The sequence below is a fragment of the Anolis sagrei genome, chromosome 6, assembly GCF_037176765.1.
Source record: "Anolis sagrei isolate rAnoSag1 chromosome 6, rAnoSag1.mat, whole genome shotgun sequence".
NCBI lineage: Eukaryota > Metazoa > Chordata > Lepidosauria > Squamata > Dactyloidae > Anolis > Anolis sagrei.
Genome location: NC_090026.1, coordinates 61816738 through 61841431, shown reverse-complemented (window position 1 = coordinate 61841431; position 24694 = coordinate 61816738). Strand labels below are relative to the sequence as shown.

At 42.4% G+C, this 24694-nt stretch overlaps 1 protein-coding gene across 5 annotated transcripts in view; it reads right to left on the bottom strand.

Annotated features, from left to right (window-relative positions):
- Nucleotides 1-24259, bottom strand: part of COBL (cordon-bleu WH2 repeat protein) — a 111485-nt gene extending 87226 nt beyond the window's left edge. For 3 of the 5 annotated variants that reach the window (XM_060781510.2, XM_060781514.2, XM_060781513.2), the window contains exon 1: nucleotides 23509-24258. In XM_060781510.2, the coding sequence (XP_060637493.2) occupies nucleotides 23509-23537 (29 nt within the window). In that variant the 5' untranslated portion in view covers nucleotides 23538-24258. Of the gene's footprint in view, nucleotides 1-23159; nucleotides 23250-23508 lie in introns of those variants that run through there. The other 2 variants (XM_060781511.2, XM_060781512.2) reach the window with 2 other exon arrangements.
- Between the last annotated feature and the right edge of the window lie 435 nt (nucleotides 24260-24694).

Sequence of the window (24694 nt, the reverse complement as noted above, 5' to 3'; positions counted from 1 at the left end):
CAGCACGGTTTACAGCCATAAAAACATATACATTCATTAAAATATCATATATCACAAATTACAAAACAACTTTAAAAACACTAAATATAAAACTACAGTGGTCAGTCGTCCTAATAAGATGGATCTATATCCACTTCCATCCAGAGTCCTATGGTGTTGTCTCATTCCTCGAAGGCTTGACTCCACAGCCACGTCTTCACCCGTTTCCTAAATGTTAGGATGGATGGGGCGGTTCTGGCCTCCAGAGGAGAGAATGCTTCTAGAACATGGTCATACAGCCAGAAAAACCTACAACAACCCACAATATTTTCTGTTGGTCATGGGGTTTCTGAGTGGGAAGTTTAGCCCAATTCTATCGTTGGTGGCATTCAGAATGCTCTTTGATTGTAGATGAACTATAATTCTCAGCAACTTCAACTCCCAAATATCAACGCCTATTTTCCCCAAATTCCACCAGTGTTCACATTTGGGCATATTGAGTATTTGTGCCAAGTTTGGTCCAGATCCACCATTGTTTGAGTTCAGAGTGCTCTCTGGATGTAGGTGAACTACAACTCCAAAATTCAAGGTCAATGCCCACCAAACCCTTCTAGTATTTTCTGTTGGTCATGGGAGTTCTGTGTGCCAAGTTGGGTTCAATTCCATCATTGGTGGAATTCAAAATGCTCTTTGATTTTAGGTGAACTATAAATCGCAGCAACTACAACTACCACATGACAAAATCAACCCCCCCCCCCCCCCACATCCCACCAGTATTCCAATTTGGGCGTGTAGGGTATTTGAGCCAAATTTGGTCCTATGAATGAAAATACATCCTGCATCTCTGATATTTACATTACAATTCATAAAAGTAGCACACAGTTACGAAGTAGCAACAAAAATAATTTTATGGTTGGGGGTCACCACAAAATGAGGAAGTGTATTAAGGGGTCGCAGCATTAGGAAGGTTGAGAAACACTGCACCAGCAAATCTCAACAGGCAATATCAAAATTGTTTTGTCATCAACTCCACTTTCAATCACAACCTTCAAACATATTTTTAAAGCAGAAGCATGTAACAATCTTGCACATCTTCAATGTGATCTTATTCTTAAAAAATGGTTTCCGTTCAAAAATTAGAAGTTATGCAAGAGTGATCACTTTGCTTTTTTGTCTTCCTGTTGTGCATGAAAATACCATCTTTCATCGCATAACAGTTATCCCTTTTTCAGGGTGGAAAAATGAGACTTCTAAAAATGCCTGCATAATAGTTGCACCCTTAGTTCACTTGCCTGGGATGGCTGAATCAAGCCCCATAGTGCCAAGGAGATGAGATTTTTAAATCTCTAAGAGAAATTTGTTGCTTACAAAAAAAAATTACCTTATAACCTCAATAATAATAATAATAATAATAATAATAATAATAATACCCTACTGGGATCGGCACATATTATTTGTCGATACATCACATAGTCCTAGACCAGTGTTTCTCAACCTGGGGGTCGGGACCCCTGAGGGGGTCGTGAGTGGGTGTCAAAGGGGTCGCCAAAGACCATCAGAAAACATAGTATTTTCTGTTGGTCATTGGGATTCTGTGTGAGAAGTTTGACCCAATTCTATTGTTGGTCAAGTTCAGAATGCTCTTTGATTGTAGGTGAACTATAAATCTCAACAACTACAACTCCCAAATGTCAAGGTTTATTTTCCCCAGACTCCACCAGTGTTCACATTTGGGCATATTGAGTATTTGTGCCAAGTTTGGTCCAGATCCATCATTGCATGAATCCACAGCACTCCTCTGGATATCGGTGAACTAAAACTCCCAAACTCAAGGTCAATGCCCACCAAACCCTTCCAGTGTTTTCTGTTGGTCATGGGAGTTCTGTAAGCCAAGTTCGGTTTAAATCCATCGCTGGTGGAGTTTAGAATGCTCTTTGATTATAAGTGAACTATAAATCCCGGCAACTACAACTCCCAAATTACAAAATCAATCCTCTCCCCAACCCCACTAGCATTCACATTTGGGCATATTGGGTATCTGTGCTCAATTTAGTCCAGTGAATGAAAATCCATCCTGCATATCGGATATTTACATTACGATTTATAACAGTAGTAAAATGACAGGTATCAAATAGCAATTAAAACAATATTATGATTGGGGGTCACCACAACATACAGAACTGCATTAAGGAGTCATGGCATTAGCAAGATTGAGAACCACTGTCCTAGACACTTGGGAAATGTCCGACGTGTGATCCAATACAACAACCAGCATAGTGATCTTAATGTGTACTAATCTTGTTGTGTTTCAAATAATAATAATAATAATAATAATAATAATAATAATAAATGATGATGATGACAACAATAATAGAAGTTTATTTATGGGCCACCCTGTCTCCCTGAAGGGACTCAGGGCGGTTTCCAACAAATATGGAAAACAGTCAATGCAAAAAGGAAAACCATACAAATAATTTACAACAAGACAAGGCACATTAGGCAATACAGATCAGCTAACTATAACGTAATAAACATGTCCCTGAGTTTTGTTTTGGTTTTTTAAACGGGGGATCTCTAGCACACATCCAAGAAATTGCAATGAAAGCATGTCAAAAAAGAATTAAAGAAGAGGACATTGTGGCAACAAACAGCAATAAGAAACAATATACAATAGTAAGAACTTTGCCCTGTGATGCCTTTTTGGAGCTCCAAAGTTGCAGTGTCAGATTCATAATTTAAGGTAATGTTTAAGAGCTCCTCTCCATCACAATTAAAGTTCAAGGACTGTGATTTCATACAGGCATACACCAGGATTTTTAATGTGGAACCTGCTTTGCTGCCTTCAATGTCAATTACTTCTAGGTAGACATTCGTCTGTTGATTTTGTGATTAGTAAATTCATCTAAGAGTAAATTCCAGATCATGTATAGGTTGAATATTAGGCAGAACGTATTATTTATGTGGAGGCTACCAATATCTGAAAGTGCAATGGGAAATCTAATTTCTAGTTTACATATTCTCTGAAAATTAAATGTTGCAGTTGAATCTGGGGCTTCAGTTTTGTGGAATACTAGATATACTATGCATCCATATTTATCTGGGAGTAAATACACTGAGAGATGAAGAGAATCTTAAACAGTAAGAATCCTAAACTGATTTCTGGATCATCATATTTGTTGGTCCCATTCACTTTGTTTTGGTCTGCCTAACAGTGGAATACAGTCCTTGAAACATTTTTCAAATTGGAATTTTGCCCCTGAACCAGATTTAAAAAATCCTCAGAGCTACACAGCTTAAGGATCCAAACTGTGAAATTCACATTCCTTTTGAATATGTGATTTTTTTTAAACAAAATGAAATATGTATATTGGGAGTCCATCATATTTGAAATGGCTCTAAAGTTGCTGGAAATCCATCTTGGTATAAGAACTCCATAGGTGAAAAGCAGATCCAAGTGTGGGATAGTAACACTTGATGAAGGCCTTACCACACATTGGCCCCAAAACATATTCATACAGGGTTTGAGAGATTTTTAAATAAATATCATGCCATAGCAATCTGACTTTGTTGTGAATATTAATTATTGTATTTATATTACTATTCTCTGTCCAACATATACATATAAACATTAGTAACGCTGTGTTGCATTTGGAAAATTCTTATAGTAAACTAGCTATCCCCTGCCACGTGTTGCTGTGGCCCAGTCTGGTGATCTGGAAAATAAAGTAATGAGAAAACGTTGGTTTCTAATATATGTAATGTCTTTATGTTTGTGGGTTAAAAGTATTTCTTGTTATTTCTTTGTCAGTGTTGATGTGGAGATTGTCTGGTTTGCCTACTCTGGAACATGCAACATATAACTGTCCTCCTTTAGGGGTCCCTTTCAAATTTTGATACTACATCTGTCATATACATATATGTGTGTGTGTGAATGGCTGGATGGCCCTTTGTCAGGAGGGCTTTGATTATGTTTTCTTGCCCTGGTGAAGGGAGTTGGACTGGATGGCCTTAAGGCAGCATTTCTCAACCTGGGAAGTCAAGACCCCAGGGGGGGTCACCAGGGTGGTGTCGGAAGGGTCACCAAAGACCACCAAAAAACACAGTATTTTCTGTTGGTCATGGGGGTTCTGTATGGAAAGTTTGCCCCAATTCTGTCGTTGGAGAGGTTCAGAATGCTCTTTGATTGTACGTGAACTATAAATCCCAGTAACTACAACTCCCAAATGTCAAGGTCTATTTCCCCCAAACGCCATCTGTGTTCATATTTGGGCATATGGAATATTTGTGCCAAGTTTGGTCCAGATTCCTCATTGTTTGAGTCCACAATGCTCTCTGGATGGAGGCAAACTACAACTCCCATACTCAAAGTCAATGCCCACCAAACCCTTCCGGTGTTTTCTGTTGGTCATGGGAGTCCTGTATTCCATGTTTGGTTCAATTCCATTATTGATGGAGTTCAGAATGCTCTTTGATTGTAAGTAAACTATAAATCCCAGCAACTACAACTCCCAAATGACCATATCATAATGTTTTGAGTAATGGTCACTCCTTGTGTTGTGAGACTTTTGTTGCCAAATTTGGTGTGATTTCGTTCATTGGCTTTTTTTTGTTTTTAAGGTACTCATTGCGCACAGAGAATTTTTTTATATGTAGATATATATCTAGCAACGTTTTCCTTTAGACGGGATTTTTAAAATAGAAACATAACATGCCATCCTGCAGTGTTTTTCCTAGGATGAAAATGTAAATAGCATGGAGAGTGTAAATAGGTTTTGCATACAAGCCATACACTGGTACATCCTCTTTTATCAAGAATGGCTCACATGTTGCTACCAAAGTCACAGGCATCAGCCATCGGATGGCAAGAAATGGCATTGCTTTCTAAAATTACTACAGCTAACTTAAGAAAGATTTGTAATAAGCTGTTGAGAGAGACTATCCATAGGCATGGGGCGGGGTGTTTTCAGTACGCTGATGCCACCCAAATATATTTCTCCATGCCTTCAAAAACAGCCTCTGCTAAGGATAGCATGTCTCCTCTGAATGAATGCCTGGAAGAGGTAATGGGCTGGATGAGAAAAAACAAATTGAAACTGAATCCAGACAAAATAGAGGTACTTGCCATCAAGCGCCCTAATCTGAGAATGGGGGTGTCAGTTACACTCCCCCTGAAAGACTGTGTTCACAGCTTAGTATTGCCCTGGGTCTATCTCTCCAAATGTCAGCCCAAGTAGATATGACAGCCTCAATGTTGGACTTCTGCAACGCTCTTTACATTGGACTACCTTTGTACCAAGTTTGGAAACTCCGGTTGGCTCAAAATACGGCAGCCAGATTGGTTACGGGAACATCCAGGAGTGAACATATTACAGTGTTCCCTCGCTAATCGCAGGTGTTCCATTCCAAGACCACCCACGATAAGTAAAAATCCATGAAGTAGGGACGCTCCACCCACTCAAGTGGGTGGAGTGTCCCTACTTTGTGGCAGCCTCCTCCTCCTCGCCGCCTCCACTGCTCTCTGCCTCAGTGGCCCCCTCCTTGCCAGGCTGGGTGTCAAGGGGCCTCCGAGGTGGGGAGCAGCGGAGGTGGCAAGGAGGAGGAGGCTGCTGCCAAAGAGGTGGCAAGGAGGGAGACCACAGCCTCCTCCTTGCCGCCTCCACTACTCCCCGCTCCTTCCTTGCTAGGCTGGGCGTCCAAGGGGCCTCAGAGGCAGGGAGCAGCAAGGCAGCGAGGAGGCTGCCGCCAAAGAGGGCCTTGGTGGCGGCCTCCTCCTGGGTCCAGATTACCTACAGGATCACCTTCTTCTATACAATCCAACCCGAAGACTTAGGTATTTTGGGGGGCGTTTACTCCAACCTGTCAGAACCCGACGGGCAACCGTCACTCAGAGGACCTTTTCATCAGATTCCCAAGACTGTGGAATTACCTAAGTCAGCTGTCGCAATTTAAGACACAAGTGAAGACTTATCTCTTCCATCAGACTTACCCAGAGGCGGGCAAGAAATAAAAATTGTTGTTGTTATTATTATTATTATTATTATCATTATTATTGGTGGAGTATACTTCTCCTAATCAGTAAAATAAACTGCAACATTTAGTCACTAGCTGAATATTTTAAAAGGGAGGGATTTGTATTTACTGTTAAAAAATCTTTCAGTTAAGTGATATAAAGGACAAAGGAATGTCCAAAAATGAGTTTGAGAAGGTTAGACATATTGTTTAGAGAAGTGGTTCCCAACCTGTGGTCCGTGGACCACCAGTGGTCCCCAAGAACGAAAATATGGTCCATGGACTCACCATTACTAGACAGTTGCCTCAGCACCATGTGACAATGAGAGTGATTGGTCTCACGAAAAACTCATACAGTGCCAAGGCAATGAGGATATCGGGAGGGGGAGGCTGACTACCCACGAAAGATTACTTACTATTACCACATCAGGTCTAGATTATTAGACCTGTGGGCAAGCAGATGATGACTACTGGATGTCATAAGTTCTGTATCAGAAACTAGAGCTGATGTGGTCTGTCCAATGCAATTTTCTAAATCAGCACCCCAAATAACCAAACTGAATTTAATCACATTCCACCCTTACAACTGGAAGTTGGATGTGGGCAGTGGAATATACTTAAAAAATAGCTCAATTGTTTGGAATCTTGGAAAGAAACAACAAGTAGTCTTTCAGATGGTTCATGCCATATTTGAGATAGAGAGGGAAGTATCTCATTAACAGAAGCTTAAAATCTGATGGGAGACAGTATGTAACTGTCTCCCATCAGAGACAGTTACATTATATAAAATCCTTACAAAAATGTGTCATAGACTCTCTTGGGATTAGTCTTCCTCAATTTTTCTTGAGTATTTAATAAATGGAATTTAAGGTTCTTTCCTATACTATGATAAAGATAAAGATAACATTTACAGGCGGAGTCTCTTTTATACAGAAATCTGAAATGTTCAAGCACTGCATTTTTTTGCTACCCTCTTCTGCTGGGGGCTCATCTTGGAGCCTCCAATGGCGCAGTGGGTTAAACTGCTGAGCTGCTTAACTTCCTGACCAAAAGGTATGTGGTTCGAATCTGGGGAGCAGGGTGAGCTTATTTATTTATTCACAGTATTTGTATATCACCCTTCTCAACCCCAAAGGGGACTCAGAGTGGTTCCGCTGTTCCACAAACAGCTTCCCCTGTTAGCCCCAGCTTCTGCCAACCTAGCAGTTCGAAAATATGCAAATGTGAGTAGATCAATAGGTACTGCTAAGGTGGGAAGATAACAGCTCTCCATGCAGTCATACCAGCCACATAACTTTGAAGGTGTCCATGGACAACGCTGGCTCTTTGGTTTAGAAATGGAGATGAGCACTATCCCCCAGAGTTGGACATGACTAGACTTAATGTCAAGGGAAAACCTTTACTTTTACCCTCTTCTGCCTTTAAACCAGTGGCTGTGGCATTCCTGCTCATTCATTCATAAAGTGGAAGTGTGTTGCTGACAAAGTGAATATGCCTCCAGCAATCTGCCCCAAAGCTGTGCCATTGTGAGCCTTAAGAAGAGGCCAAGAGCAAAGTGCTCTTGAGACCGAATTCCTCTTCATCTCCACTACCCCACCCATAAACTCCTGATGAGTATTTTTGGATTTAAAAAACATGTGTGAACTATTCAGTTACTAAATTTCTTTCCAAAATAGAAATAGCACTATAGTCAACTAGCACTATAATCAACAAGAAGTTGTCACCCTTCTATTCAGACTGCACAGCAGGGTTAACACAATGTCGTTGGTTCATGCAGGAGGATGGCCAACTAGTTTAGTAATCAGCAATGTTTTTTCTTATTTCAGTGTTATCCTTCCACTTAAGCTTTCCTCCCTTGCCATTTCTTCTCTTTGACTTGAAATTCCGCCTCATCTTGAGTTTACTGACCTAGGACCTCATTACATTGAGGACCTTGATGCAGAGGACAGAAGGGGGACCCATAGGACAGGGGAGCAAATCATGAGGCAGCAGGGCAAAAACATAGCTTTTCAGCATATTCCCACATTGTCCCCATGACTTTCAACCTGAACACATGTTCAGATTTCCCCCTCCTACCATGTAGCCAACATGGAGCCCCGTCAGAAGTAAATGTGATGAGATCTGGCAAAAAAGCTTGATGAAAAAATGGGGGGAAAAAACAAAAACAATTAGGGGGGAAATGAAGAGTTAAGAGCACATCTAAATGTAGCTTTGTCTTGTTTGTTATTGTATTAACTCTGATATGTGAACTCGTGGTATCTGACTGTTGCCTTGGCTATTGTTTATTCTTGCTCCTGACCTGGCTGTGTAGTACTCGACGACTGCATTATTTGGACTGTCTCCAGCCATGTGCTACAATATGTTATTTTGGCCAAACTTTGAAAAGATTCAAGACTTTAATTTTCTTAGAAGTAATTATGGTCTTGACTTACCTTGTGTTTGTTTAAAAAACCTCAGCCCTGATACCGGGAGAGTCCCAGAACATGACACTAGCAGAGAAAGAACACAATTAAAATGACTCCAAACCAATACTCCAACTCATCAAACCTCTCAAAGCATGTCACCACTGAAACAGATGGTGTATGTGAAAAGTAGAATTTGAGAAATCAACTAAGGAGGAAACACAAAAAAGGGAATCAATGAAAAGTTCCAATATCCTCATTTGCACAGCCTGCATGTGGACCTATGTTATGCTAATCCATATACCCGTCTCGCAACTTGCTGGAAAGACCTTGCAGCTGCAACACCCATCTCATTATTTCCCTGCCTCTCTCCTACAGTATCTAATATCATGATTCTCTAAGGTTACATCTATTTTCACACTATTTAGTCTATGAAAGCTTGTGCTGCCAACATTGTTCTCTTGGTAAATATCTAAGGTGCTGTAAGATCCTTTTCCACACTACAATTTCACTAGGAAGTTGCTATCATTAATAATGTTGCTTAGACTCACAGGATCTATGGGTTTATCTAGCAGATCCCATATTTGCTGGAAGTTGCAAGCATTTTATGAAGTGAACATTTTAAAAAGTTACAGTAATCTGAGTGTTCACTTTTCATTTTATACATGGTTTCTAGAAGCAAAAGAACTCCTACATAATTTGAGTATATGAACATAATTTTAGAAAACAAGTAATATCTTATTAGCACCTTAATATGTGTCTCCTTTTCCTTTGTGAATTCCATTGGATGCTTTCTAGTATTCACATTTTTGTCAACAGATTTTGTAAATGCTCAAAAGGAATCGGATCTGATCTTAGAAGCTAAGTGGGATCAACTCTTACTAGTATTTGGAGGGAGGTCACCAACAAATAACAGGTGCTGCAAGCTATATTTCAGAGGAAGGAACTGACAAATCCACTTCTCAATATTATTTTCCTAGAAAAACCCTATGAAATTTATTGGGTTGCCTTAATTCAACAAGCTCTTGAAGTTGCAGACATGTGCACAAACACATATAGTGAATTTACTAATTATATATGCCCTCCTGTGTTGTAGAGGAGCATGATACAATTACTAGAAAAGCTGGAAGCAATCCAACATCTTGCTATTCAAATCATCATGTAAAACTAAGAAAACTATGCACTAAAACTCCCAAATCTTTGAGAACCTTTTAAAAACTCGTATTGCTTGTGTAGTAGGAGGAAAGTAACAGCATAAAATCTTGAATATCAACAGTTTGAAAGAAATCAGTCCCACCACCATATCATTCCAGGGAACTCTGGACCGTGCTCTTACCTACAAGAAGCACTGCATGAAGATCAAGCAAAAAGTGGGTGCTAGAAACAATATCATACGAAAGCTGACTGGCACAACCTGGGGATCACAATCAGATACAATGAAGACATCTGCCCTTGTGCCGTGCTACTCTGTTGCTGAATATGCATGCCCAGTGTGGAACACATCTCACCACACTAAAACAGTGGATGTGGCTTTTAATAAGACATGCCGCATTATCACTGGGTGTCTGCGCCCTACACCACTGGAGAAATTACACTGCTTAGCCGGTATTGCACCACCTGACATCCGCCGGGAAGTAGCAGCCAATAGTGAAAGGACCAAGGCAGAGACATCTCCAGCTCATCCCCTGTTTAGGTATCAGCCAGCACGTCAACAACTTAAATCTAGAAATAGTTTTCTAAGATCTACAGAGACACTTGCTGGAACACCTCAGCAAGCGAGAGTCCAAAAGTGGCAGGCTCAAACCCAGAACCTCAACCAATGGCTGATACCAAATGTGAGACTCCCCCCTGGGCACACAGAGGACTGGGCGACTTGGAAGGCGCTGAACAGACTGCGTTCTGGCACCACAAGATGCAGAGTCAACCTTCAAAAATGGGGCTACAAAGTGGAATCCACAACATGCGAGTGTGGAGAGGAGCAAACCACTGACCACCTGCTGAATGCAACCTGAGCCCTGCCACATGTACAATGGAGGACCTTCTTGCAGCAACACCCGAAGCGCTCTAAGTGGCTAGATACTGGTCAAAGGACATTTAATCAACTAGCAAACTCACAAATTTTGTATTTTGTCTGTTTGTTTGTTTGCTTGCTTTGTTCTGTTAGAAATGTAATATAATTGACTGGTTGCCCTGACACGACAAATAAAAAATATATTCCAGGGAATACTAATACTTATGTCCCTTGAAGAATGGGAGAAGAAAAGACATCTTATGCCCTTAACACTTGCAAAGAGATTATCAAGAACCTATAAAATTGGAAGTTTCATAACTTCTATTCAAGAATTAAACTGGAGGCAGCACACAGAAATAAAATAAAAATGAATGATGCTACAATGCAGTGCAATATATTGATTATACTTGGCCTGAAAGCATACCTCAAAATCACACTGCAGGCTCACAAACAGTTGAGGAAGGTATTATTTTTAGAGTGTGGATAGGTGAAACCATGAATATTGAATCCATGGCATAAGGGAGTTGTACCACAACCAAATTTAGCACATACAATTCAAAATATTACTTCCTACTCATCCCATCCAAAAAATGATATTTGAATTTGAGATCTTCTGAAAGATACACAAGACTAACTCCCAAGCTAAGACTTCATTAAAAGCAATTTAAATGTGAATAGTTTCAAGGCGAACATCCTCACTTGGAGAGAATAACTTCAAGTATAAATGTTATTGAAATAAAAAACATTTAGATTAGATTTTGTATCTTAATGAGGAATGGGGAGGGGAATCAGAACAAAGAAATAGCTTAAACATTAAGTGAAAACTGCATTAAAGAGAATAATGTATGTTTAAACATTGAGCAAAGAAACAAATGAAACAACACTGATAACTCCCAACATTACTTGAGCAGGTTAGCTCCAAATATAGTTATTTATTAATTAACTTATTATTCATAATTTGGTATCAAAGTTAAATATGCTATGCCTTACAGCTAAAGAAAAACCTGGACAATATAACTAACAGCAAATATCATTAACACCAGAGTCAACGGGAAGAACAAGGGAGAAGCCTTCTCTTTTTTAAAACTACCGCATGGAGTGTTTCTATTGAAGCAAGGAAAATTAGATGCAGCGTATGTGTTCCAAAACTAGATCTACTCACACATATCAGTCTACAGTGTAATCCTATACAGTATATGGCTATTCAGAAATAAATATCTATGTTCAGAGCAATTCCTGTTCTATGTACATATGGTTGGAACAGCGGCTTTCATCTCTTCTATTTCAGAATAATAAATATATTGTTTTCTATCCATGCCCATAGAAACCACAATTCCACTACAGTACTTTCTTTCTTCCATTGAAATTTAAAAACCACACTACTTCCTTTATTTGCAAGTGTTGCAACTCTAGATTGAACTACAGTTTAAAGTCCCAAAGGTATGTAACAAACATGTCTGACTAAAAATAATACTCCTTCTCCCTCATAGTATTACAAGCACATAGTTTTCATTGAAAAAGGGGGTGAGATGTGACATTTCAACTTATGTCTTTTAAAAATAGATATTTTAAAATTGTGAAATAAAGTGTAACTGTTCAAAATGTATCAGTCTAAACAGGTCTGGCCTCAGCTACATGACAAACATTGCTCACTTGAAGAAATATTATCCAGAGAATGTGAGGAGTAATACACTCTTGGTTCTACAGCTTGTTTACATTTATGTCCAGTTCACAACTGCCATCCATACTGTCCCTGTCCAGCTCCTTAAATTTGTCATGAAATATTTTTAAGGACTGCTGCACTATTGGCATTTCTCCTGACGTTTCGCCTGCATCTATGGCAAGCATCCTCAGAGGTAGTGAGGTCTGTTGGAACTGGGAAAAGGGTTTATATATCACAGATATATAAACCTTTTTCCCAGTTCCAACAGACCTCACTACCTCTGAGGATGCTTGCCATAGATGCAGGCGAAACGTCAGGAGAAATGCCTCTAGAACATGGCCATATAGCCCGAAAAAACCCACAAGAACTGAGTGATTCCAGCCATAAAAGTCTTCGACAATACACAGCTGCATTATTCTTTCTAGGATTAGCTTCCAAGCTATATACCCATTCTTCTAATTTTGATACGGGCACCACCTTTATTTTTCAGGAGGGTGACAACCATGATTCACATTTCTTTTTCAAGAAATCCTTAAATGGTTTGCTTACTGAAATATCAAGCAGCTGCAGTTGGGTAATCATGCTACCAGGAATCACAACCAAGTCATCATCTTTTTGCGTGATTTTATTTTTGACCTGGTTGGACAAATGCCCACAAAACACATGAAATAATAGCATGCTAGGTAAGCTAAGAAGACTTCAAGGACATCTATCCCACACAACATTTCATCCATCTTCCATAAGCTCTGCTATCAGCCATCCATTTCTCAACAGATACTTGATGGATACACATTCTTGAGTATATTTTTTCAATTTAAAATTAAATACAGTGACAACTTTGAACCATCAGCAATGCTTTTCATTGCCTTTAGCATTGACAGTGTATTGCGAGGAAAATCAAAGATCTGAGTTTCATCAGCATTTCCAATATGATTGAACTCATATGTCCTTTTTCTCCTTAATTCTGCTGAAAGTTAATCAGCTTCTCTTGAAAGTCTGCATGAATTTGATAGATAGACATTAGGCCTGGGTAACAACGGAAAAAATTGTTTCTAAAATCGATTCGTTTTTTGGGGGTTTTTGCGTTTCGATTTTTAAAAGAATTCCGAAATTTTTCTTTTAAAAAGTTAGATATTTACGAAATTTCGTAAATTACAAAACAATAACGAAACAATTACGAAACAATAACGAAACAATTACGAATCGATTCGTTAATGGCGGACGCGACCGCGCAATACGCTAAAAAACCTCCAAATGGGATAGGGGGAACTTCTGAAGCTTCCCTCTCCCTCTGTTGTTGACTGTTGGTGTGATATTTATAATTTTTTTTCACTGATTAAACAAAGAACAACTGTAAAACTTGCCCCAGACATGCGGAAATTATAACGAAACGATTTCAAAACGATAACGAAACAAATACAAAGCGAATTCGAAACAATTACGAAATGAATTTAAAAATTCGTTTCGGTTTTTTAGTTGCTTCTGAATGGTTCGTTATCGCTTCGTTATAAAAAAAATAACGAATTTTTAACAAATTACGAAACGAAACCGCCCAGCCCTAATAGACATTCAACGGCTTAATGATAATCTGCCACAACACATGAGTCTGTCACACCAACTGCTTTTAGAAATTGTTTCATCTATTCTGAAGGACTTGGAGATTTGTATCACTTTTAATTGCATGGATTGTCTATTTGAGGTAATGTGTTGTCGAAGGCTTTCATGGATGGAATCACTGGGTTGCTGTAAGTTTTTTGAGCTGTATGGCCATCTTCCAAAGGTACCCTTTTGTGAATGCCTGTAGTACAAAACTTATCACACCTTCGTTGACTTATGGAAATCTTCCTTTCTTAGGTCCTGTAAAGATCGGCTTCTTAAAACTTGAGTCCGCCCTGAGTCGCATGCGGGCTGAGAAGGGCGGTATATAAATATAGTAAATAAATAAATATTAACCCCAAATGGGGTCCCCGTAGCTCCATGTTGGAGTCCCAAAAAATTGGCAATGGTAAACATTTTCTGTACATCACCTACTGGCAGTTTTGGATATTTACATAAATCTGTTATGCAGTGTTTACAGTGGATATTGCAAAGGATGCTTCAGCTGTACTTCATAAAAAAGAAAATAAGCCTGTTTAGCAAGTCTGGCAAATGCTGATTTGTTTTTAGTAAATGTTTTATTTTCATACCTATTTTATATACCTATATATTAGAGGCCACATGAACATTTCTCAGGCCAAAAGGAGTTGTGAGTGTAAAAGTTTAAGAAGTGCTGCTATAAACCACTTGGTTGAGACTTTGCATTAAAATGTGTAATTGTGAGCCTTTCTCCATTTACCTCACTTATGAAAAAATATTCACAGCTCTACTGCTATGTTTTTCTGCATACTCAATAATTTTTGTTTAAATGTACCTTCCTAGTGCAATCTTTTTGACATTTGGAGGTGCAATAAGGTGAATAAACTACCCCAGTGAGAGAAATCTACCCAAGGAAGTGAAATTGACTCCTGGATGAGTAATCATAGGGAAACGGTGTCGCCAATCTTTGTTTCCACAACAACCCCAATTTTTCAAAATCCAATTCTTACAGAGACAGAAAATTACGTGAAATCTTCTGAACCCACCAGGACTTTGAGATCTTCCAGGGAGACCCTGCTCTCGATCCCGCCTGCTTCTCAAGCTCGGCTGGCGGGGACGAGAGATAGGGCCTTCTCGGTGGTGGCTCCTCGGCTGTGGAACGCCCTTCCTACGGACATTAGACTAGCACCATCTCTAATGGTATTCCGCAAAAAGGTGAAGACCTGGCTGTTTGAACAGGAGTTCCAATAATTAGTGCAATTATTGGTTAATGAACACTGGAATGGAACAATGGATGACGAATCTGGAACATGTTTTTGATGACGAGACGACAGTGAATGGGTATTGTAGTAACAGTTTATTAATTGTGTGATGTGTTAGGTTGTTAACTGTTTCTATACTGTAGCACTGAATTTTTGCTGTTCGTATTTGTTGTGAACCGCTGTGAGTCGCCTTCGGGCTGAGAACAGCGGTATATAAGTAAGGTAAATAAATAAATAAACAAGGGCACAGGCAGCAAAACATATGTTATAGAGGTGTTGACACTTCCCTATGCTATCCAAAATTTAAAATATATATTTTTGGCTGGAGTTCATTTTTTTTAAAGTACCTGTTCCAATATACAGTACATACATATTCAGCTTAAGAACAAACCTACAGAACCTATCTGGTTCGTAACCTGGGGACTTTGCCTGTACAGCTCAACTTTCAAAGATACAACAAAACCTTGCTCCGAAACAGTAGCAACATACTGGCAAAGTGTGCCACTTTGTTCAGAAATGGACTCGTGAGAGTGAGGTGGAGGTGGGTTTTCCGCCAGAACATGTCATGCCATTGGCAAAGTCTGGGCATTTTTTTAAACTGACAAATTGATTGTAAGGCACACCTTGCTTTTGAAGCCTCTTTAAATGGGAAAACTGCACCTTACAATCAGTAAAAATACGTTAATTCCATTTGTGCCCATTAGACCAAGCTTTTTTTTGGGGGGGGGGGGGGGGGTGGCATGCACCACCTAATCATCTCTAAAACCCTTCTGCTCTCATCCCATGTCATATAATTCTTATTTCATATAATTCTTACTACGAAAGCTGACTGGCACAACCTGAGAATCACAATAGATACAGTCAAGACATCTGTTGTGCTTTGCTACTCTGCTGCTAAATACTGTATGCCTGCACAGCATGGAATACATCTCACCACATTAAAACAGTGGATGTGGCTTTTAATTAGACATGCCACATTATCACAGGATGTCTACGCCCAATACCTCTGGAGAAATTATACTGTTTAGCCTGTATTGCACCACCTGATATTCACCGGGAAGTAGCAGCCAATAATGAAAGGACGAGGGCACTGATATCTCTGGGCCATCTCCTATTCGGATATCATCCAGCATGGCAACGTCTAAAATCAAGAAACAGATCTACAAAGACATTGGCTGAAACACCTCAGCAAGCGAGAGTCCAAAAGTGGCAGGCTAAAACCAGGAACCTGAATCAGTGGCTGATACCTGATTAGAAATTCCCTCCTGGGCACACAGAAGACTGGGGGCCCTTCCACACAGCCATATAACCCAGAATATCAAAGAAGATAATCCACAATATCTGCTTTGAACTGGGTTATCTGAGTCATACTGCTATGTATTCTAGTTCAAAGCAGAAAATGTGAGATTTTATTCAGCTGTGTGAAAGACGCCTGGGCGATTTGGAAGGCACTGAACACCACGAGATGCAGGGCCAACCTTAAGAAATGAGACTACAAAGTAGCCCTGCACCACGAAATGCAGGGCCAACCTTAAGAAATGGGGCTACAAAGTAGAGTCCATGATATGCGAGTGTGGAGAAGAGCAAACCACAGACCATTTACTACAATGCAGTCTGAGCCCTGCCACATGCACAATGGAGGACCTTCTCTTATAGCGATACTAGAAGGACTCAGAGTGGCCAGCTTCTGACCCAAGGACATTTAGCATAATGCCAAGTTTTTAACTTTGTTTGTGGTTTTTTCATACATGATAACTGTATCCTCAATTTGCTTCTGACGAGATAAAAAAATGGAGTCTGTGGATTTTGAACTAATTGAGCTTTCACTTGGTCATCAGATACAATCTTACTCATATAAAGTCCAAGGTCTAACAAGATAAGTGGCTTCTCAGTGGTGCCCCCACCCCCCACCCCCGACTGTGGAACTCCCTCCCCAGGAATATTAGATCAGCCCCCTCCCTCCTGACCTTCCATAAGAGAGTGAAAACGTGGCTTTGGAGAACTTGTGCAATAGATAGATATGGAATGAGATGCAATGACTATTGGAATGGCCTGGATTATGCTTGTGGATTACATGATTAATTGTGAAGGTATTGTTTTTCATGTTTTAATTGTTTTAATATATTGTATAATTCTATTTTAAATGCACTTTTAATTGTATGTTGTTTTAAGGCACTGAATACTTGCCAGTGTGCAAAGTCACCTTGAGTCCCCTCCAGGGTTGAGAAAGGTGGGATAGAAATGCCATAAACCAGGCATCCTCAGCCCTCCAGCTGTTTAGGCTTCCAACTCCCAGAAGCCCTAGCCAGCTTGTTCAATGCTCACGAATTCTGGGAGTTGGAGGCCAAAACAGCTGGAAGGCCGCCATTTGAGGATGCCGGCTGTAAACAAACGAAAAAATAAATAGTCTTTGCTCCTATTCCATTGTTTCTTTGGCAGGGCTTGGATTAGATCAGCATTTCTCAACCTGGGAGTCAGGACCAGTATTTTCTGTTGGTGATAGGGGTTTTGTGTGGGAAGGGGTCTGTGTGGGCCCAATTCTATCCTTGGTGGGGTTCAGAATGCTCTTTGATTGTGGGTGAACTATAAAACCCAGCAACTACAACTCCCAAATGTCAAGATCTATTTTCCCCAAACTACACCAGTATTCACATTTGGGCATATTGAGTATTCGTGCCAAGTTTGGTCCAGATCCATCATTGTTTGAGTCCACACTGCTCTCTGGATATAGGTGAACTACAAATCCAAAACTCAAGGTCAGTGCCCACCAACACTTCCAGTATTTTCTGTTGGTCATGGGAATTCTGTTGCCAAGTTTGGTTCAAGTCCATCATTTGTGGAGTTCAGAATCCTCTTTGATTGTAGGTGAACTATAAATCCCAGCAACTATTTATTATTTATTTATTTACAGTATTTATATACCGCTTTTCTCACCCCTAGGGGAACTCAAAGCGGAACTACAACTCCCAAATGACAAAATCAAACTTTCCCGCCAACCCTACCAGTATTCACATTTTGGTGTATTGGGTATTTGTGCCAAATGTGGTCAAGTGAATGAAAATACATCCTACATATCAGATATTTACATTACAATTCCTACCAGTAGAAAAATTACAGCTATGAAGTAGCAACAAAAATAATTTTCTGATTGGGGGTCACCACAACATGAGGAACTCTATTAAGGGGTTGCAGAATAAGGAAGGCTGAGAAACACTGGATTAGATGAACCAGTGGTGGACACCACAGTTTCTACAGTATCCTCAGTTTTCACCTACAATAAAGATCAAATGCCCCTCTCCCAACCCTGTGCCTTAGGCTTTGCCTGCCAGCTGCGGGTAGGCCAACTTGATCGGCCACTGCAGCTATTGTAATGTAAATTGGTAGAAAGGCAGGTAATAATAATGTGAATAATTGAAATTTGTGCTTGCAGTTCTGAAGGAACTCTAATTTTTGCTTATCGTAGACTTGACATGGGAATTTGGTTAACCAGTTAAAATTTATGAGCTAACCAGGTGTGATTGGAGTTTTTTTTTGGGGGGGGGGGGAGTGGTTTGAATCCTAAACCAGTCAAACCCTTGGCTAGGGGCTTGACTACTTCCATGTCAAAAGTAGCCCTCCTCGGTTCAGTGAGCACAATGTGACATCTCTGGGCACTTTCCCGTGGCCTGTGCCCTTGGTCGTAGAATCGTAGACTCATAGAATCATAGAGTTGGAAGAGACCTTATGGGCCATCCAGTCCAACCCCCTGCCAAGAAGCAGGAATATTGCATTCAAAGCACCCCTGACAGATGGCCATCTGGCTACATCACATTGTTGGCTCATGTTTAACTTGTTGTCCACGAGGACTCCAGGATCTTTTTCACATGTACTGCTCTCGAGCTAGGCATCCTCCATTCTGTATCTTTGCATTTCATTTTTTTCTGCCTAAGTGGAGTATCTTGCATTTGTCCCTGTTGAACTTCATTTTGTTAGTTTTGGTCCATCTCTCTAATCTGTTAAGATCGTTTTGAATTCTGCTCCTGTCCTCTGGAGTATTGGCTATTCCTCCCAATTTGGTGTCATCTGCAAACTTGATGATCATGCCTTCTAACCCTTCGTCTAATCAGAGGTCCCCAAGCTTTTTAAACAGAGGGCCAGGTCACAGTCCCTCAAACTGTTGGAGGGCCGGATTATAATTTGAAAAAAACATGAATGAATTTCTATACACACTGCACATATCTTATTTGTAGTGCAAAAAAACACTTAAAAACAATACAATAATTAAAATGAAGAACAATTTTAACAAATATAAAATTATTAGTATTTCAATGGGAAGAGTGAGATAGGATTGTTGTTGTTGTTGTTGTTGTTGTTGTTGTTATGTGCTTCCAAGTCGTTTCAGACTTAGGCTGACCCTGAGCAAGGGCTGGATAAATGACCTTGGAGGGCCTCTGATCTAAGTCATTAATAAAAATGTTGAACAGGACTGGGCCCAGGACAAAACCCTGCGGCAAACCGCTCGTCAGAAAGGTAGGTAATGATAATATGAATAATCATAATTGCCTTAGTCACCTCTGGACTGGATTACTGCAATGTACTCTACGTGGGGCTGCCCTTGATCCAACGGGCGGCAGCCAGGTTGTTAACTGGGGCTCCTTACAGGGAGTGGTCATCCCTTCTGTTGAAGGATCTCCACTGGCTGCCATTCATCTACCGGACCCAATTCAAGGTGCAGGTTCTTACCTACAAAGCCCTGAACGGTTTGGGACCCGCCTACCTGCGTGACCGCATCTCTGTATACAAACCCACATGATCACTTTGATCATCCGGAGAGGCCCTGCTCTCGATCCCACCAGCTTCGCAGGCACGAGTGGTGGGGACGAGAGAGAGGGCCTTTTCTGTGGTGGCCCCTCGACTCTGGAACTCACTTCCTAAAGACATCAGACAGGCCCCAACTCTGGCAGTCTTGAAGACGTGTCTGTTCCAGTGTGCCTTCCCGGAATAATGATCTCATAGCACTTTGTCCTCCAAAGCACTTTACAAAGCACTTTACAAAGCACTCATAGCACTTTGTCCTCCAAAGCACCTCCAAAGCGCGTTCCCTTCAGTCATCTGGAGAGGCCATGCTCACAATCCCACCTGCGTCGCAAGCGCGTCTGGTGGGGACAAGGGACAGGGCCTTCTCTGTGGTGGCCCCCCGACTCTGGAACTCTCTCCCCAAGGACATCAGGCAAGCCCCAACTTTGGCAATCTTTAGGAAGAGCCTGGAGACCTGGCTGTTCTAGTGTGCCTTTCCAGATTAGGAAACTCCTGGCATCATGTCCCAAATGCACCTTAGAGACCAGGATTGTCTGCACATTGTACCTACCTCCAAAAAACCTCTATATACCTCCTGTAAAGTTCAGCACTTTTAAATTCTGTCCATTACATTTGGCCTGGCCTTTAGGTTTTAAATGTGTCATTGTGTCATTGTTTTTAGTGTTTTATTGTTTTTGCTTGATGTTTTATTATTTGCTTACGAGTTTTACTGTTATATTTGTATGTTGTTATTGTTGGCGACCTTGGCCTTTGTAAGCCGCATCGAGTCTTTCGGGAGATTTTGCGGGGTATAAATAAAGTTAATAATAATAATAATAATAATAATAATAACCAGGAAGCACAACGTGGCATCTCTGGGCACTTTCCCGTGGCCTGGGCCCCTTTCTTTCTTTTCTTTTTTTTTTTTTGGTCATGTCAGGAACGACTTGAGAAACTGCCCTTGCCGTGCTCCCCGCCCTCTTGCATCATGGGGGACGCCTTACTCGAGAGCAGTACATGTGAAAAAGATCTTGGAGTCTTCGTGGACAACAATGTGATGTGGCGGCAAAAAAAGCCAATGGGATTTTGGCCTGCATCAATAGGAGCATAGTGTCTAGATCTAGGGAAGTAATGCTACCCCTCTATTCTGCTTTGGTTAGACCACACCTGGAATATTGTGTCCAATTCTGGGCACCACAATTCAAGAGAGATATTGACAAGCTGGAATGTGTCCAGAAGAGGGCGACTAAAATGATCAAGGGTCTGGAGAACAAGCCCTATGAGGAGCGGCTTAAGGAGCTGGGAATGTTTAGCCTGAAGAAGAGAAGGCTGAGAGGAGATATGATAGCCATGTATAAATACGTGAGAGGAAGCCACAGGAAGGAGGGAGCAAGGTTATTTACTGCTTCCATGGAGATTAGGATGCGGAACAATGGCTTCAAACTACAAGAGAGGAGATTCCATCTGAACATGAGGAAGAACTTCCTGACTGTGAGAGCCGTTCAACAGTGGAACTCTCTGCCCCAGAGTGTGGTGGAGGCTCCTTCTTTGGAAGCTTTTAAACAGAGTCTGGATGGCCACCTGTCAGGGATGATTTTAATGCAATATTCCTGCTTCTTGGCAGGGGGTTGGACTGGATGGCCCATGAGGTCTCTTCCAACTCTAGGATTCTATGATTCTATGAACTGTATTAAGGGATTGCAGAATTAGGAAGGCTGAGAAACACTGGATTAGATGAACCAGTGGTGGACACCAGTTTCCACAGTTTTCACCTACAATAAGTTTTTCCATCTACGACAAGTGAGGCAATTGGCACCCTACCTATCTGATGAGGCTCTGGCAACTGTCATCCATGCCACGGTCACGTCTAGGCTGGACTATTGTAACGCCCTGTATGTGGGCCTTTTGATGTCTACGACCCGAAAGCGTTGTATTGTTCAGAATGCGGCAGCCAGGTTACTCACAAGAACGCCCATGAAATGCCATATAACACCAGTGCTGCAACATTTACATTGGCTTCCAACTGAGTACCGTGGCCTGTATAAGATGCTAGTTCTGACCTTTAAAACTCTTTATGGCCAGGGTCCATCGTACCTTAGGGACTGCCTCTCCTTCTCCCCTCATCGGAGGTCGCAACGACCATCCCAACATGACTTACTCCATATACCGGGTCCTAGAGAAGTGCACTTGGAAAGGACCAGACGCAGGGCTTTTTCTATTTCTGCCCCTGCCTTATGGAATTCCTTGCCACCCTATATGAGAGCCATGCGTGACTTAGGGCCTTTTACTCTCACACTTAAGACCTGGCTTTTTACTAGAGCATTCGATCTCTGTTGATTTTTAATTTTTGTATGTATGCATTTTATCTTTTATAATTTATCTGTAAATCGCCTAGAGCATTCTCGGATGGAGGGCGATTAATACGTTATTAAATGATGATGATGATGATGATGATGATGATGATGATGATAAAGGTCAAATGCCCCTCTCCCAACTCTGTGTCTTAGGCTTTGCCTGCCGGTTGCAGGTAGGCCAACTTGATCGGCTATTGCAGATACTGCAATGTAAATTGGTAGAAAGGTAGGTAATGATAGTATGAATGATCAAAATGATTGCATGAGGTTCTGGAGGGACTCTAATGTTTGCTTCTCATAGACTTGGCATGGGGATTTAGGGGAGGTTTGTTTGGGGGTTTTGGGGGAGGGGGTGGTTTGAATCCTAAACCAGTCAAACCCTTGGGTAGGGGCTTGAATACTTCCATGTCAAAAGTAGCCCTCCTCGATTCAGTGAGGAGTGCCCAGAATGTGGCATCTCTGGGCACTTTCCCGTGGCCTGTGTCCTTGGTCGTAGAATTGTAGAATCGTAGAATCATAGAGTTGGAAGAGACTTCATGGGCCATCCAGTCCAACCCCCTGTATTCAAAGCACCCCTGACAGATGGCCATCCAGCCTCTGTTTAAAATCTTCCAAAATAGGAGCCTCCACCACACTCCGGGGCAGAGAGTTCCACTGCTGAACGGCTCTCACAGTCAAGAAATTCTTCCTCATGTTCAGGCGGAATCTCCTCTCTTGCAGTTTGAAGCCATTGTTCCACGTCCTAGTCTCAAGGAAGCAGAAAACAAGCTTGCTCCCTCCTTCCTGTGACTCCCTCTCACATATTTATACATGGCTATCATATCTCCTCTCAGCCTTCTCTTCTTCAGGCTAAACATGCCCAGCTCCTTAAGCCGCTCCTCATAGGGCTTGTTCTCCAGACCCTTGATCATTTTAGTCGCCCTCCTCTGGACACATTCCAGCTTGTCAATATCTCTCTTGAATTGTGGTGCCCAGAATTTCCCGTGGCCTACCCCCCCCCCTTTTTTTTTTTGGTCGTGTCAGGAACGACTTGAGAAACTGCCCGTGCCGTGCTCCCCGCCCTTTGGCATCAAGGGAGTCCCTCCAGGATGCTCCCCGCCCCGTTCTCTCTCTCTCCCTCATTCCCACCTGCCACTGCTAGACGAGCCTGCCTTCGCTCTTCGCCCTTCGCCCCTTCCTTCAGCTGCCGGCTGGGCTTCGGCTCCTCCCGGCTGTCAACAGCTGAAGAGGCGGGGAAGGAGGAGGAGGAGGAGGCGAGCCGGGCGCAACAGGAGCGAACCCGGGGGCGCCCCCCCTCCTCCTTCTCCCCCCCCCCTTCCTTTCAGTCGTGAGAAGAGAAATTAAAAAGGGGGGGGGAGGGGGAGTTAGTTCTCAAACCTTCGAAGTTACCACAAAAGCAAAAGGCGCACTTTTCTCAAGCGTCCGACGCCAAGACCCCCCCCCTCCCCCAATAGGGCCTTCCTTGTTGTTTCCTTACCCGCCGCGCTGAAGCCCCGTCGTCTCCATGGCTTCTCCTACTCCTCAGCGTTGCTTCTGAATGAAGTTGCGACGGAGGGACGGGGCTTGGTCCAAGTCCAGTGGGCGCGAGACGGAGTTCCTTTGGCACCGACGGACCGACCGCGCACGCGCGCGCCTCCCCTCGCGCCCCCGCAGCCTATTTCGATCCTGGCAGCAGGTCCTGGCCGCTCTCCTCCATTCACGGTCCCTCCTTGGGCCCGAGGAGGGCCGGAGCGCCAGCAATAAGCACAGGCGCCGCCTCCCTCGCCTCACCACCCGGCCCTCCCTTGAGCCCACGGCGGCGGCGCCTCCTTCCTTCTTGGCTGCTTCTCTGGCCGGGGCACGATACAATATTTATGCCTCCCCAAGAAGGTGTTTTCTTTCTCAGCTTGAGGAAACAGGCTGGAACGAGATGAACGCCTCAGCAACAGGCACCCTTCGGCCCTTTCACAGGTGTCGCAGGGGCTTAGCAACCATTATGCAGGTCGCTCCTGACTTTCTCAAGTTCCTAACCAAAGAAAAAAAGCGACCATTATTTGCGCCAGTCCTATAAAAGCCCTGTTTCCTCAGAGTACGCGGTGTATTAGGGCGACGACTTCAATAATAATGCACACTTGTGGACAGAAGTTCCAGTCAGACAGGACTTACGTGCTTCCCAACAAGCACGCGCGTCTACATCGAGGCTGGGAAGTCAACGAGCGCACTCTGGGCTTCGAAGGGGAGGGGGAGCCGCGGCAGTGCGTTCCTCGCTCGCGCACGGAGCTCCGGGAACAGGGCGGCCCCGCCCACCAAGGCCGCGCGGCTCCAATTACCTGGCCATTGTGCGGCGCGCGCGCTCGCTCGCGGCCATTCCCAGGCCCACCCGAGAAGCGGAAAGGTCAGCGCCCGGCTCTTCAACGGGGGGGGGGGGGGGGGGCGCGGATAGCACGGCGTTTCTATTATATATAATGTAATGTTCGTTTGTGATACCATCAGAACTCAAAAACCACTGGGGGAATTGACACCAAATTTGGACACAAGACACCTAACAACCCAATGTATGTCCTCCACTCAAAAAAATTGATTTTGTCATTTGGGAATTATTGTTGCTGGGATTTATAGTTCACCTACAATCAAAGAGCATTCTGAACCCCACCAATGATGGAATTGGGCCAAACTTAGCACAC